The sequence below is a fragment of the Athene cunicularia genome, assembly GCF_003259725.1.
Source record: "Athene cunicularia isolate RWA chromosome Z unlocalized genomic scaffold, athCun1 chrZ_part3, whole genome shotgun sequence".
Classification (NCBI taxonomy): domain Eukaryota; kingdom Metazoa; phylum Chordata; class Aves; order Strigiformes; family Strigidae; genus Athene; species Athene cunicularia.
The window spans coordinates 11,179,104-11,192,628 of record NW_020799144.1 but is presented as its reverse complement, the minus strand read 5'-3'; the positions used below and the strand labels follow the sequence as shown (position 1 = coordinate 11,192,628).

The 13,525-nt window shown below is 37.9% G+C and overlaps 1 protein-coding gene across 1 annotated transcript in view; it reads left to right on the top strand.

The window, feature by feature from the left end:
* The window catches only part of HAPLN1 (hyaluronan and proteoglycan link protein 1), a 31,275-nt gene extending 23,523 nt beyond the window's left edge, over positions 1 to 7,752 (top strand). The window contains exon 4 of the mRNA XM_026866741.1: positions 6,466 to 7,752. Within this exon, the coding sequence (XP_026722542.1) occupies positions 6,466 to 6,755 (290 nt within the window). The 3' untranslated portion in view covers positions 6,756 to 7,752. The remainder of the gene's footprint in view (positions 1 to 6,465) is intronic.
* Positions 7,753 to 13,525: the final 5,773 nt, after the last annotated feature.

Below are 13,525 nucleotides of genomic sequence, written 5' to 3'. Positions count from 1 at the left end.
CAGTAACACTGGCTGAGTGGTTCTTGGACCTAAATATATATCATGAGCTTAGCTTACTTCTTCACATCTATTTTTCCATTCCAGGTTGCTGAAACCTTCCATTTCTGAGTGCAGAAAGACCCTGCACAGTTTGCATGCCAGCAGGATAGTTGATTTAGGTTTTCACCTCACATAATCCATCTTTAATAAGAATGCATGCTTTTCTTTTCAAACTCAAGAGATAAAGAAAACTGGACATATACACACCCTGTCTAAAACAGTTGTGAGTGAAGACAGAAATGAGTAGGAGGAAAAAGCATTTTATTTTATTCATCTCTGCTAGCCAAAGGCTCTTGTGTGTTCAGCCTCCTCTTCGCTCAGGCAGGCACTGCAGTTGTTCCTCGTTGCAGCCGCTGTCATTGAGATGAACCACTGAAGGCAGAGCAGTTTCTGCTTGGCATGCTTAGCTTTACTAAAGGCAAGGCATCTCTTTAACTGTGTTTGACCCCAGCATGTCTCTTTGCCTCTTGCGCTGTTGTGCAGACAGCCCTGGAGCCCACCCCTAGGTTGTGAGGATGTCAATAATTATATTCTTCTGACAGTCTCCTTACATCCTAAATACATACCTCTATCAGGCTTTGAGGTATTCCAGATAAATATTTTCTCTGCATTGATAGGGCAAGAAAAAGAAAGATGGAGAAAGAGGAATGAGGTGAGGTGAGAGTAAGGTATGCAGGTAGTAGAGAAATCAAAGACAAGACAGTAAAATGAATCTCATCCTTGGTGAGTCAGTTAAACCAACCTGCAAGACAGAAGACTACACAGCAATAGGATGATATATAAAGCTGAGCACCATCTTCTCTAGTTCCCTACAATTCAGTGCCATGTAAGTCTCTTAAGGTGTCAGCAGAAAAATCTGGGCTTTTACTTCTCCCAGCATCCATTTCCCTAAGCAGCAACTCACCAGGTTACATTATCCTCACATGTCCCTGCTGTATTCACCACTATTCATGTCCCAACCTCACCTTAATATCCACAATAAACCCAGTCACTCTCCCAAAATGACAACCTCCTGTTTTCAGCTGAACACTTCAGAAAGCTTATGTATGCTTAACAGCGTATGTTAGCTTTCTCACTGTAAAGGGAAAAACTTATAATAACCCATTTTGCCACCAGGTCGAAATTGCCAAAGATAGAGGCTACAGGCAAAGAACTATTTCTGCAACACCCAATGTTGATTCTCTCAGCTCAGAAACAGCCAAGAAAAATGAGAAGTGGTTAGGACACCATGCATTTCCAGCAGTAGCAGTGACTGCTGGAGTCTCCCAACAGTATAAAACAGAGAAGCCTTCAGCTTTATGTGAGGGAGCCGGAAAAATGCCAAGGGGAGTATAAAGCAAGCTAAAAAAAAAAAAAAAATCAATCTCTAAGAGTGCCAGTTGTGGGAGCTGCTATGAAGAAAGAGGGTGAGTGAGGTTTAGATTTCTGCAAACTGGGTTCTTTTTAGGGAAAGAAATCTCCCAAATACGTTATGATCTCAGGAATAATTTAAAAAAAAAAAAAATAATTTAAAAAAAAAAAAAAAAAACAACAACAAAAAAAACCACAAAGGCTCAACTTTGAAAATTTCAGCAGACAAAGCAAAAAGTCTTTGTCTAAAATACATGCAGAGCTTGGTTTTTAGATGAAGAAGAAGGTACAAACCAGCAAATTTATATTCAGTCATTAAGGTGAAAAATTAAAATGTAATCATCAATGCAGTGAGTTCAAATCCAGGTTCAGTGTTTTCACTCTGGAACTGTTGGATCCCACCTGCGCTGAGTTGAATACACCCAAAAATGCTGGTAAAAAAAAAGTGGGGTTTGTACCATTAGCAAAGAATTCTACATGCATTACTGTTACCTGCACAGGGAAATGGTTTTAGCAAAGCTTGTCTGCAATGCAGTATGAAATAATCTTAGTACTTGATGAAATTACCCTCTACAGTGTCTTTTCTTAGACTACTGTAAGTGCAATTCTTGAACATTTTGTTCTGCCTGTATAACTGCCTCATATCTACAACTGTTCATGCTTTGCATCTATGCAGGCAAAGCCAAAAACCTGAAAATTTTTTGTATGTAGTACTACCAGCAATTTACCAGTTTATAAGAATATATAGTGATGTTTCATAAAACAGTGCAAAAAGTGACATTAGCATAATGTTATCCATTAAGTCCACAAAAATATTGTGAAATAGCATAATTCTTCTTCCTGTATAGAGATAATTATTGGATGGCAACATGTTTCCCAACCTGCTGTTGCATTCCTTGTGTTGGTAATGGCTATCGAAAATGAATATACACAAGTGGAAAGTATCTAACTTAAATTTGGAAATTCCATGTTGGAATTCATGGTATCTGAGGGCTCAGCTCTGCTCCCTCATAGCCAATTTATTCTCCACTTTTCCTTCACAGTAGGAGCCACTTTAGTCTATGTTCTCTTTAGAAGAGCTAAAGGTTCCTGCCCTGTGTGGTGGGACAACCTGCCATTGTCCAAAGGTTTGCAAGGGCTGCAGACCACCCCAGTTTCTCTCCCTACCCTGACCCAAGGAATGGGGATGCTCCGCTTCCATACTTTCTCTCTAGAAGGTCAATTTTGACTTCTACATACCTATTTGGGAGAATAAATATAGTTTAATCCTTTTGTTGCAGCCTTCCCAACAGAGCCCAGAAGGCGCAGGACAAAGAAAATACAATGGTAGAGCTGAGTAGTTATTTTTTGCTTAATTTCCAAGGGATTCTGAAGGAGAACAGTGAGTTTCTTGAAGGAAAAAACATGAGAATATTTTACACTGAAAAGCATTAAGTGAGATAAATGTAAACATCTATCAGCTCCTCTATAATTAAGCATTTTCAAAGAGAAAAAAAAAAAAAAGGTATAGAGCTTGGATCATGCTTTCTGCTCGTTAATATGCATTTTGTTACATACTTTGCACACAGAACCACAGTTCATAACTGATTTATTATGAGCTCTAGCAGAATAAAAGAAAAATCTCATGTTAACAAAGTTAAAGATACAAAGCATAAATTTTAAGAATCATGTTAAAAGTGCAGCTATGAGCCACCTGTTTGTTACAGTACTGCATGTGATAATTTAATCACCATTTAAATGGGAGAAAGGTTAGTAAATCATCTCTGAATAATGCATGCCAACTGCTCATTTGCCCATTTCAGAATATTTCATTGCTGGGAACGTGTAGCCATTGTTCCAAAAAGAGAAACAAACTCACCTAAAATAATATTATGTACTTTTTCCTAGAAGTGGTTTCTTCCAAGTCATTAGAGTCACTCCTGATAATGGGGGAACGGAAGAGGATTTTAAAAAATTATTCCCACATATTTAATGTAGCAATTGAAAATCACATGCCTGAGATGATCACTGGGTATCAAGTTACTTAGCAGGACCTTATGATTAAAGGAATGGAACGCATCTCCCTTCACACAAATTTTTAACACGTTCTTCAATTTTGAGGAACAATGGCCTTGTTCAACCATTTAGTGTTGCTGTAAGATATACTGAACTGAGTCTGATGGGCAAGCAGTAGCATCTACAGGTTGTGCAAGCTACAGATATAACCTCCTGGCAGCTGAGAATGCCTTTTATGGCCATACGGAACCACAAATTAGAGCAGTTTTACACAGTGAAACAACTGATTTCTGTGGCCCAGCTGTCCTAGCAAACCAGTAAGCTGTCGGGAGTAGTCCTAGGGCTGAGCCCAAGTGCTTAGATACTCAAGGGCTGTCTGCATGTGGAAGCATCCTCTCTGAGCGCTCCACCGAAAAAACCCAACCCTCTTTCAAAGGCATTGCATTAACTCTGTATGCAGAAAATAGCGAGTGGAGTCGTACTGCCTTTCTGTGCCTCTGAAGATGATGTCTCACTGTCTAGTACACCCAGCTGTGATATAAAAGCTTAACTAATAAATCTCTCAATTTAGAGCTTGGAAAAATCTCCAAGGGTGGTGCATCCCTCAAACACCCACAGTCACAGGAGTGTAGGGTATTTGGGTCAAGTGCTCAAGTTTTGCTCTTTAAGCTATTCTCTTAAATGCAAAAGCTTAAAATAGCTATTATAGATGGGGTTTGATTAGGTTTGCTTAAACCCTCTGCCCTGTAATTTTGATGTGAGAAGTCAAATCAACAGCACTCATCCTCTGTAGAAGTGACCCAACTTTCGGATATTATTGAGAGAGACAGTTAATGCCTCCCTGTCCTTCCACATCAATTAGTAAGTACTAAGATTTAACAGTTAGGAACTCTTCTAACCTATTAGCAGGGGAAAAACAGCAAATCTGTACTGTTTATTAACAGAATTTTATTTAATCGGGCATTCTGGATACACATTGCACCCTGTGGGGTTTACTTTTAAAGTTCTCCTATTTAAGTGAGGAGCAGAGCATAGGAGTTTTTATTATTGATGTCATATGTCAAAAGCCTGACCTTACTGCAAATCCCTAGGAAATTACATTCCATTGACATATGGTTTGAAGAGCAGCTAATAAGCTAAGTGAAGTTCGCATACTATCAATCCAAATCCCTGTTCCCCTAAGTCTGAAATCCTGTTTGCTTTGGGGAAACCTCTTAATAATGTAGTAGGAACAGGTTTCCACTTCATAAACATTCTCTGTAGCAACACCTTGTAAATGGTCTCAAACTTGCTGAAATGGAGTTACGCAAGCATTTTACAAAGGGGTAGATTATCTACTCTCAACAGTTTTCTGTGGAAATACTGTAGATACCGTCTCTGACAGCAATAAAATTTGTAAGTTTCTTCTCCACCACAGCTGCAATGTAAATGCCTTTTTTTTTTTAATGTTCTTGACATCATATACAATTTCCAACCATTACACAAAGTTGATTCAATTATACTATATTCTGACCTGACATTACTCCACTTCTTCGGGAAAAAAAAAAAAAAAAGAAAGAAAAAAAAAAGCTATGTGTTTTTTGCGGGAATCTGGAGATGACATAACTCTTCATCTTCCTCACCACTTTTTCTTTACCAAGAAAGTAATCTGAAATTGAGCAGAATTCTGTTGGTCTGTTTGCTGGGTTTTTAGGATAATATTTTGGAGTACATACTTAAGAATTAAAGAGTGTTCTCTGGAATTACAAGTTGCCCACATGAATAAATTCCTTTGTTTCTCAGCTAACTTGCCTCTTACAGGACAGTCAGATTGAAAAGTTGTGAATTTGTTTGGGAACTACTATTCCTTCAGTTAAACACTATTCCTCTGCAATCCATTTCTACCTCACACTTGGTTAATTGTCCAATCAGTGATGATAAATAACCCAAAGTGGAATGAATAAAAGGCTTACAATGAATTTATATTACCTTGATAAATGAAATTAATGTTAGTATTATTGCTGCTTATGGATTAGTAGGGGGGACTTCCTTTCAGAGCTTTACTTGCTGGCATATGTTTTCATTACCTTGAGACAGAGGCGCATTTTCTTAGCAGCATTATCAGTTCAATGCTGTCTTATGGTGAGGATATACCCTTTGATGCCTAAAGAGAAACAGAGCTGCAGATCTGCTGCGCGTGGTTTTGACACTGCTAATGAAGACTTAATGACAAGTATGGTTTTGATCTACCACAGACTCAAACCCTGATTCTGAGAAGCCGTGCAATATCTCAGCTTTCATACAAAAAAAACACCAAACCAAAACAAAAAAATTGTGTTTGTGCTTAATCAGAAACAAGGTCACCGCCTTGTCAGAGAGTAAAACTGCACGTGTTACCTGCACCCACCCTCACCCAAATGCTATCAAAGGCCAGATCTTGCTGTGCTGTGCTTCTGAGAGCAGAACTCATAAGGGTTTTAAGCTGATGCTGAGAGCATAATGTAGAAGTGCACTGCTTTGGACGCTTAACTGATTTCCCTTCTCTGACAGTAAGCTACGTCTGTATGAGTTCTGCTCTGCCTGAAATCTGCAGGGTTCCTCAGATGTTTCACTGGGTTATCATCTTCACCATGTTGGTAAATGCATCTGGCACCACAAAGTTAGATGCAAGGCCCTTCTCTGAATCCCAAGGTGTCTTCCAACATCCCTCTCCCCGATCTTTGTCTTCCTGTTTTTCTAACTCTGAGGATGAAATGCACTGTAACATTTCAGTTACAACTGAATACAAGTGAGGGTGGAGATGCCATCCCATGATAAATTAGCAGAAATAAATATAACACTATTTTGGTTTTGTTCAGATAGTCTGTTTTCTCTGGGCTTGTTTTGTTTTGTTTTTTAGCTTCTGCTATTTATCAACTCACCATACAAAACATAAAGATATTTTTAACCGTGCAATGTCCAAATTGCATAGTCCCAAATCAACCACTGTTTGATATGATTCTGCAGTGGAACATCTCCCCTTCTCCTCAAAAGCCACCTTTATGTTATCACATCATCTTAATCATGTCTCTAATGACCCTTTTTCCTTCTCTCTCTTACTAGGTCGTTTTTACTACCTAATTCACCCGACCAAGCTGACCTACGATGAAGCCGTTCAGGCGTGCTTGAAGGATGGAGCTCAGATCGCCAAAGTTGGCCAGATATTTGCTGCCTGGAAGCTCCTAGGGTACGACCGCTGTGACGCCGGCTGGTTGGCTGACGGCAGCGTCCGCTACCCAATCTCCAGGCCAAGGAAACGCTGCAGTCCTAACGAAGCAGCGGTTCGCTTTGTAGGCTTCCCTGATAAAAAGCACAAGCTGTATGGTGTCTACTGTTTCAGAGCATACAACTGAAAATACCTAGAGCACAAAAGTTTTAAATTCATTAAGAACATGTGAAAGATTTTTTTTCGATATGAACTCATGCAAGTTATCAAAACTGTGATAAACCCTTTTTTACTCACTGTAAAGAGTCATTTTCATAAACCCAACCCATTAATTTGTTGTGTTCTTTTTTTTTTTTTAATATTTTTGTAAAAGTATCATTCCATAGATATTTTAAATTAATATAATTTAAAGGAAGCTCTAGGTAAGGAAGTTTTAGAGCCAAATTCTTTAAGCTACATCATCCCAACAAAATATACTTCTCATGAATGGGGCATGCAATAGAGCTTGACAATTGCTAGGGCACAATTATGGAATGTAAGGCTACTCAAAGCAGAAGCTTTTGAAAAGCACAGATTTTACATATTTGTACCAGTTTGAAAACACTGCAAATTGATTATATCAGGAATTTTGAAATAAGGTAATCTTTTTGTTAAAGGGGATCAGTGAGGTTTTGCGAAAAAATCTCACAATGTAGGTTAGAAAATAACTTTTTTCACTGGTTTCACATGGGAACAACTTAGAGTTTAAGAAAAGCAGCTAAAACAGTCCTCAAAAATAGGACTAGTTTTACAATTTAAAATCTTGCCTTTCTGAAAAATAAGCTTATGGTCCCATGCATAGGAACAAGCACAATTAGTTCTCCTGAACATTTCAATTGTGTTTTTGTTGTGTATAAATCATTGATGAGGGAGTGAATAATTAACTAATAAGAAAACTCTGTTTTCTTCTTAACTCCAGTTGAAGATGCCTGAGAAGTGTTGTATTACCTTTGAGTAGCTTTACTGAGTTATTTTTAAACTCTTAAAGGCCATTTGCTAAGCAGCATATAGCATCTACTCAGGGCAGTTGTATAAATGAACTGCTGGACAGAGGAATTGTAAACTTTAGCAGCTTGATTTTACATTAGCTTTTGAAATGTTATTGTCTTAACGGAAGAACATTACAATATTTAATATTTCTTACCTATTTACACATCACAAGAAATAAAAATTAGAAAAAAATAAAATTATGAAGTCTTAGAATAAGGTTATTAAATAAAATCTGAAACCAGCTCTTAAGGTTTAGAAGAGAAAAAACAGTTTATTTCCTTACATCTTATTTGTATCTTAAAAATTACATCTGTTTTTTAAACTATCAAAGAAAAAATAGTATCACTAGCCCTGAATTATTCAGTTAATCCTCCTTAGAGTTAAAAACTATTGAAATAGTTCTTTTCACTAAATCTGCAGTGGTCTAGGTGGAAGATGTTTACCTATATCTGCCAGTGTCAGAGATAAACACGCACTGTGCATGGTGCCTAGGATTTTCAGAGCTGCCTAAAGCACTATGTCCTCCCTAACTACCCATTTGAGGGGATTTGGATTTCTGATGCAAACATATTTTGGATGCAGCAATTCTTGGTGCTCATCTTCAGATACCTTAATGCAAACAGTTTTTCAGAGAGTGGGTGCTTAAGGCTCTCTGAAAATTTACTCCACTTGTGGTGTCTCAAGCTGGCTATCCAAAAAACAAAGAGGCCGCTGATTAAAAATATCTTGGTCTTGAGTAATCTCTTAGGCAGTTTTGATGTTCTCTATCCAGTATTTGTTCTACCACTTAAAAATGGAGAACTCTTTTTCCTACTCTATGCTTGCTGACTATGAAGATTTCAGAGGACCAACATTTGTATTATGCAAAGTTTTATAGCTTCCCATTGTTTCCATATCTAAATGAGATGTAGTGGTATTCAAGTAGGACACAACTGGTATGCTTTAATGAACTATTTGGTGTAGTTATTTTCCCATGGACATGAGTAAATAAATCTCTTTCCCAGAGTGGTTGTGGTCCTGTTTTAAAACTCTGTGAACAAACCAGGAACAATGCATGGTGGGATTGTAGTGGAAAGATGCCATAGTGTAAGAGGTATTTTATTGGAGTTCATTCCCATCAAGCTCAGAGGCAGATTTCCATCCTCCTGAGGATATTTACATCCACTGTGGATATTTGCTCATACTATACAGATGAAGCAATCTTGGTGCCAAAACCTCTTGGTTTTTTTTTGATCCACTAGGAATTGGATTTTCTTGAAACTCTATCACTTAGCTATAAGTAGAGACTTATTACAGGTCAAGCCCCTAAAGCCATGTAATCTTTTCTGAACAGCCATTGTTTAAATCAATGTCCATTTCACACATTTTCTCAGGCCATTCAGAACCTTTTCTGAACACCTTGGAGAAAAAGTGGAAATGGAAGGAGAAATAGAAAATATCCATACAGGATAAAGAATGGGGTATGCAAGACTGGACCATGACCAAGAGGAATACATGTTATTCCCCCCATCCAACCTTCAGAAACATGGAAGAATGATGCAGACTACTTCATAGTCTTTTCTGAAGCTTGGACAGGGAGGTTATGGGATGGGAAAAGCTTTAGGGAATATCCCAGTTGTTACCCCAGCTAGATCCAGAGATGCTGTAAAGAGGGAAGCCTTTTATGCAGCTGGCTCTATCCTCCCCAAAGATCTGCTAGATCTGGAGGAGGCTGCATGGTTTTCTTATTGCACAGAGGTGAAGAGACCCTCCTGAAATTTTGGTTTTTTGTTTTACCTCTCCAGGTAAACCCTTCACAGGGTTTCACCCAGACACATCTTTTTTTGCAGGACTGGGGATTATATTTTGCCTGCATAAAAAATGTACACATCCAACCCACTCGTGGGGCTGGCTAAAGTGCCCTCACTGCTAGACCAAAGGCACTGCGGGAAAGGCGAATTCAGCCTTTCACCAACTTTGCAACGCTCTGGAGATGGCTGGTCAGGTCCTAAATCACAGCAATCTCAGGCTTGCGCTAGCTTATGCCTTCTGTGTCTGTATCTCGGGCTGCCGCTGTGACAGCCCGGGCGTAGCATCCCCCCAACCCACCCCTGCTTTGTGCATCTCCCATACCCCGGGCCGGTGGCTGAGCAGGCTCTGCACCACCCAGGTGATCGCTCAGCTCCGGGGAACACCCCGCAGCTCCCAGCTTGGCAGCACAGAGAGGCCACAGGGCAACAAGGAGTCAGGTCTCCAGAGAGACGCCGAGCTGGCACGCGATCACGGACGGCCAAATTTATCGTTCAGTTACGCCTGTAAGTTCGCGTTGAAGATACTGCTTGCTAGGAATCATACGTCCAGGTAATGGAGTCACAGTATGTGAATTTGCATTCGTCGTGTTACTTGTGAAGAGCCCAATAGTCTAATTTGGGATCAGGCTAGATTTAGATCTGTGTATTGATATACAACATTATGTATTGCTGTAACAGATACATTTAATTGGATAGTTTGGTGAAAATATGTTTGTATGAAAAAAAAATAATTAGTTCTAATGTGAACAGGTATAAAAACTATAAAAAGTGTATGATTAAGTGAGAACTGGGCAAAAATAGACAAAAAGACACGCATTATATTTATTTTTACAGCTACTGACTCCATTCCCTTTTATAATGTCAAATGTCAGGATGTTTTATTATTTTCAACTAAGCTAGCTAGGTGCTTGGATAAAAACTTTAAAAAGCAGCTTAAAAACTGGATAAAAGTCTGTGCTATTTTCTGTTCATGAAACAATATTCTATCATTAGAATCAATTCATGTTCTCTGTCATTATCTTGTATTTCACAATGTATCTGAATTTTAATGCCCATGAATTGACAACAATTAAATCATGTTGTTCTTTTCAATATGATGATTTCTCCTTATTGACTGGCCGTTCTTCTACTTCTGTCCCAGAAAACACAAAAAGGCAAGGAATAGATAAAAGTATGGAAATATTTACTTTGCCATAGTAAACAAAGTAATTACGAGACTAAGGGGAAAAAAAGAGACTACTTTGTGAATATGATTTACAATTAAAATAAAGAAAACTGTATTCCAAAGCCTTTGTTTATGCTTCTTTGAAGCATTTTGAAAGTAGAAATGCAAGTACCAATTTCTTCTTTGTGTTCTCTGCCATCTTCTAAAATAAAATAAAGCATAAATAAGGAAGGCTTTTTTTTTTCTATTTTAATACGGTTGTTGTTACACTGCATATGCATCATTGGAAAGTGGATGTAGAACAGCGTTTCAAGTATGGGAAAATTTATTAAATTCTTTATATAATCCTATGGCCTTAGAAATTAAAAAACAACAAAAATCACTCTTTGTAATGTGCAACAAGAAAGATTTTCAGTGTCAAGCAAAGAATTAGTTATTCAAAGCACTGGGCCAGCTTTTCGGCCTCTGTAATCACACTATTTCTGCATTCTTGTATTGATCTGTGCCAGAGAATTAACCCTGAAAGTTACCTACACTACACCACTTCACTGATAAATACTGATCTTCCAGAAGATTTCAGTATATCAGCCATGTTTTAAAACAGATGAAAAAGTGCTTAGGAAACCTTGTCACTCAGAATAAGGGAAAGGTCTATTTCCATTAATACATGATTTAGATTAATATACTTTATTTTCTAACAATTTAGTTAAAATAATTTTAAAACTAGTAACATTTTCATTTTGCAACATTAAGCATAAAATTAAAACTGCCTTCGGTAGAAACAGTCCCTCAATAATTAGGATTTTCATTAATAGTAGCAGCTTCCATTGAATGACATCTCACTCTTCAAAACAGAAACACTGTTCTCATGGTTGGAAGTGACGGTATTTAGGACTTGATGGTTTTACCACAAAACCAGAAACGTCTAGATTTTCACCTAAAGACTTAGTAAATTAAATTGTAGGCTGCCATTTTATTTATATCCATTCTCTCATTTACTTACAGAGGTTACCAGCAGCTTTCTGTTCAACAACAAGTAGTTGTTCTTCTTGAAGGTATAAGAAGCTGAATCTTACACACTTATCAGCCATTTTCTCCCTTTTTCAGAAGCAGTTATAAAAGTTTACATGCTGCACAGCAGTAGAATTCCAATGACAGTTAAATTTCTATATAAAAAGAGACAAGATTTCTCTGTGTCTCAAATGAAAAATACAACAGTCTTAATTTTAATAGAAAGGCAAGGGGAACTGATTTGTTAGTTAGGAACTGATTACTACTGAAAAATAATTAATATTTAGTAGTGAAAAATAATTACCCCTCTTCCCATGCCATGAATAGGGATGGTCCGTTTAAAACAGGGGTGACCTGAAAGATTACTTAAGAAGAAAAAGGAACAAAACCAAAAAGCAACACTTCAGCTCCTGATCTTTCACACTGAGATTGCCTTTGTTACATTTTGCCCAATAATTATTAAGGCACAAGTTTAAATATATAATTTAAAAATCCCCAAAACACCATCAAACTGATAATAGACCAAGAGTTCAGAAGGGATTTCTTCTTTTTTCTTCATGAAGCCTCAAACTGAAAGTAGGAAATTCTCATTAGAAATCTTTTGAGCCCAGTATTTTCCCCTTTTTGCCTGAGAATATCTCAATCCATAAAACCACAACAGGGTAAAATGTAAAGTCCATTTATTTTTTCAATATTGTGCCAGAGGCAAGCAATCATTTGACTAATAACAACAGCCCTAACATGGGACTCAGCTAATGAATTATACACCAGCATATTTTCCAATGTGTCCAGAGGGTATTTAATGGATTCATTTTTTTTTTTAAAGGCCAGCAAACAAAACCAAAATGGTATGTCTTAATACTAGCTGAAAGAGAACAGTTTGGTTTTTATCCTTTACTAAAAAGATATATTGTAGAGCATTTCAGCCCCCTTCTTCCTACGCTGCTGTTCACTGTACTTACATGCATGATGCCATTTGCTTTCTCCTCAATTTCATCCTAATCTCTTTAATAGCTAGAAAATCCCTAAGTTTCTGGTTTTCTTTTATGTAGAAAAAGATCAGATTTCAAAATTTTAAAATTCTACTTCAATCACAAGATAGCCAAATTAAGAAGTCTTCATTTCATCAGAGCTAGCTTTTGAATCAGTGCCTGCTTCTTACAATGTCAAACTTCAAAATCCCAGCATTAAATGAATTTATATTCTGTGTTACCAGACATGAGCCATCAGTGACTATTTTTCTTTACTTTCAAGCATGATTTTTGGGAGGTTTTAGCTCTTTGTTAGCAGTCCTGATTTGGAGTTTTTTATTTTCACCACCAGTTTAAAAAATTTAAAAATCATCTCCCAAAAAAACCGTACATAAATAACAGAGAAAAAGGATAACAGGAAGAAGACAACAAACTAAGAACACAACAAACTAAGAACAGTGTGTGACGGTAAGATCTTAGTAATGATACTGAAGTATGAAAAACAAAGGAATAGTACCAACAGGTAGTTCCATGGTTCCTGGTCTCAGAGAGTGTCATCGCTCCCTTCTGTTGGAGGTTTGCCAGCAGACCCAGGTCCTCGCAGCACATCCCCATGCCGATGCCTTCATGCTGTGTTGCTCTCCGTGCTGCACCTTGCTCCATCCCCTAGAAAGAGAGCAGGGATGGGAATACCCATTGGATAACATGTTGGATAACAGAGTGCTTTCACTACAGGGAGGGTGAAGTTCAAACAGCACAGCTGGCAGGAGCTCTGAATTCTGATTACTTGTAGATTAGGAGAGCATCTCCTGTGTGATGCCCCAATAAGCCCCTGTTTTGTGAGTGAACATCAGAGACAAGGACACTCACTTGCACACCAAGATATCCCCCATGCTCAGGCATTTTCTATCATGTTGACTTTCATATTTATGTTATTAATGGTCTCTAGTGGAAGAAATAAACTTCTCACTTGACCCTGCTTAGCCCTTCC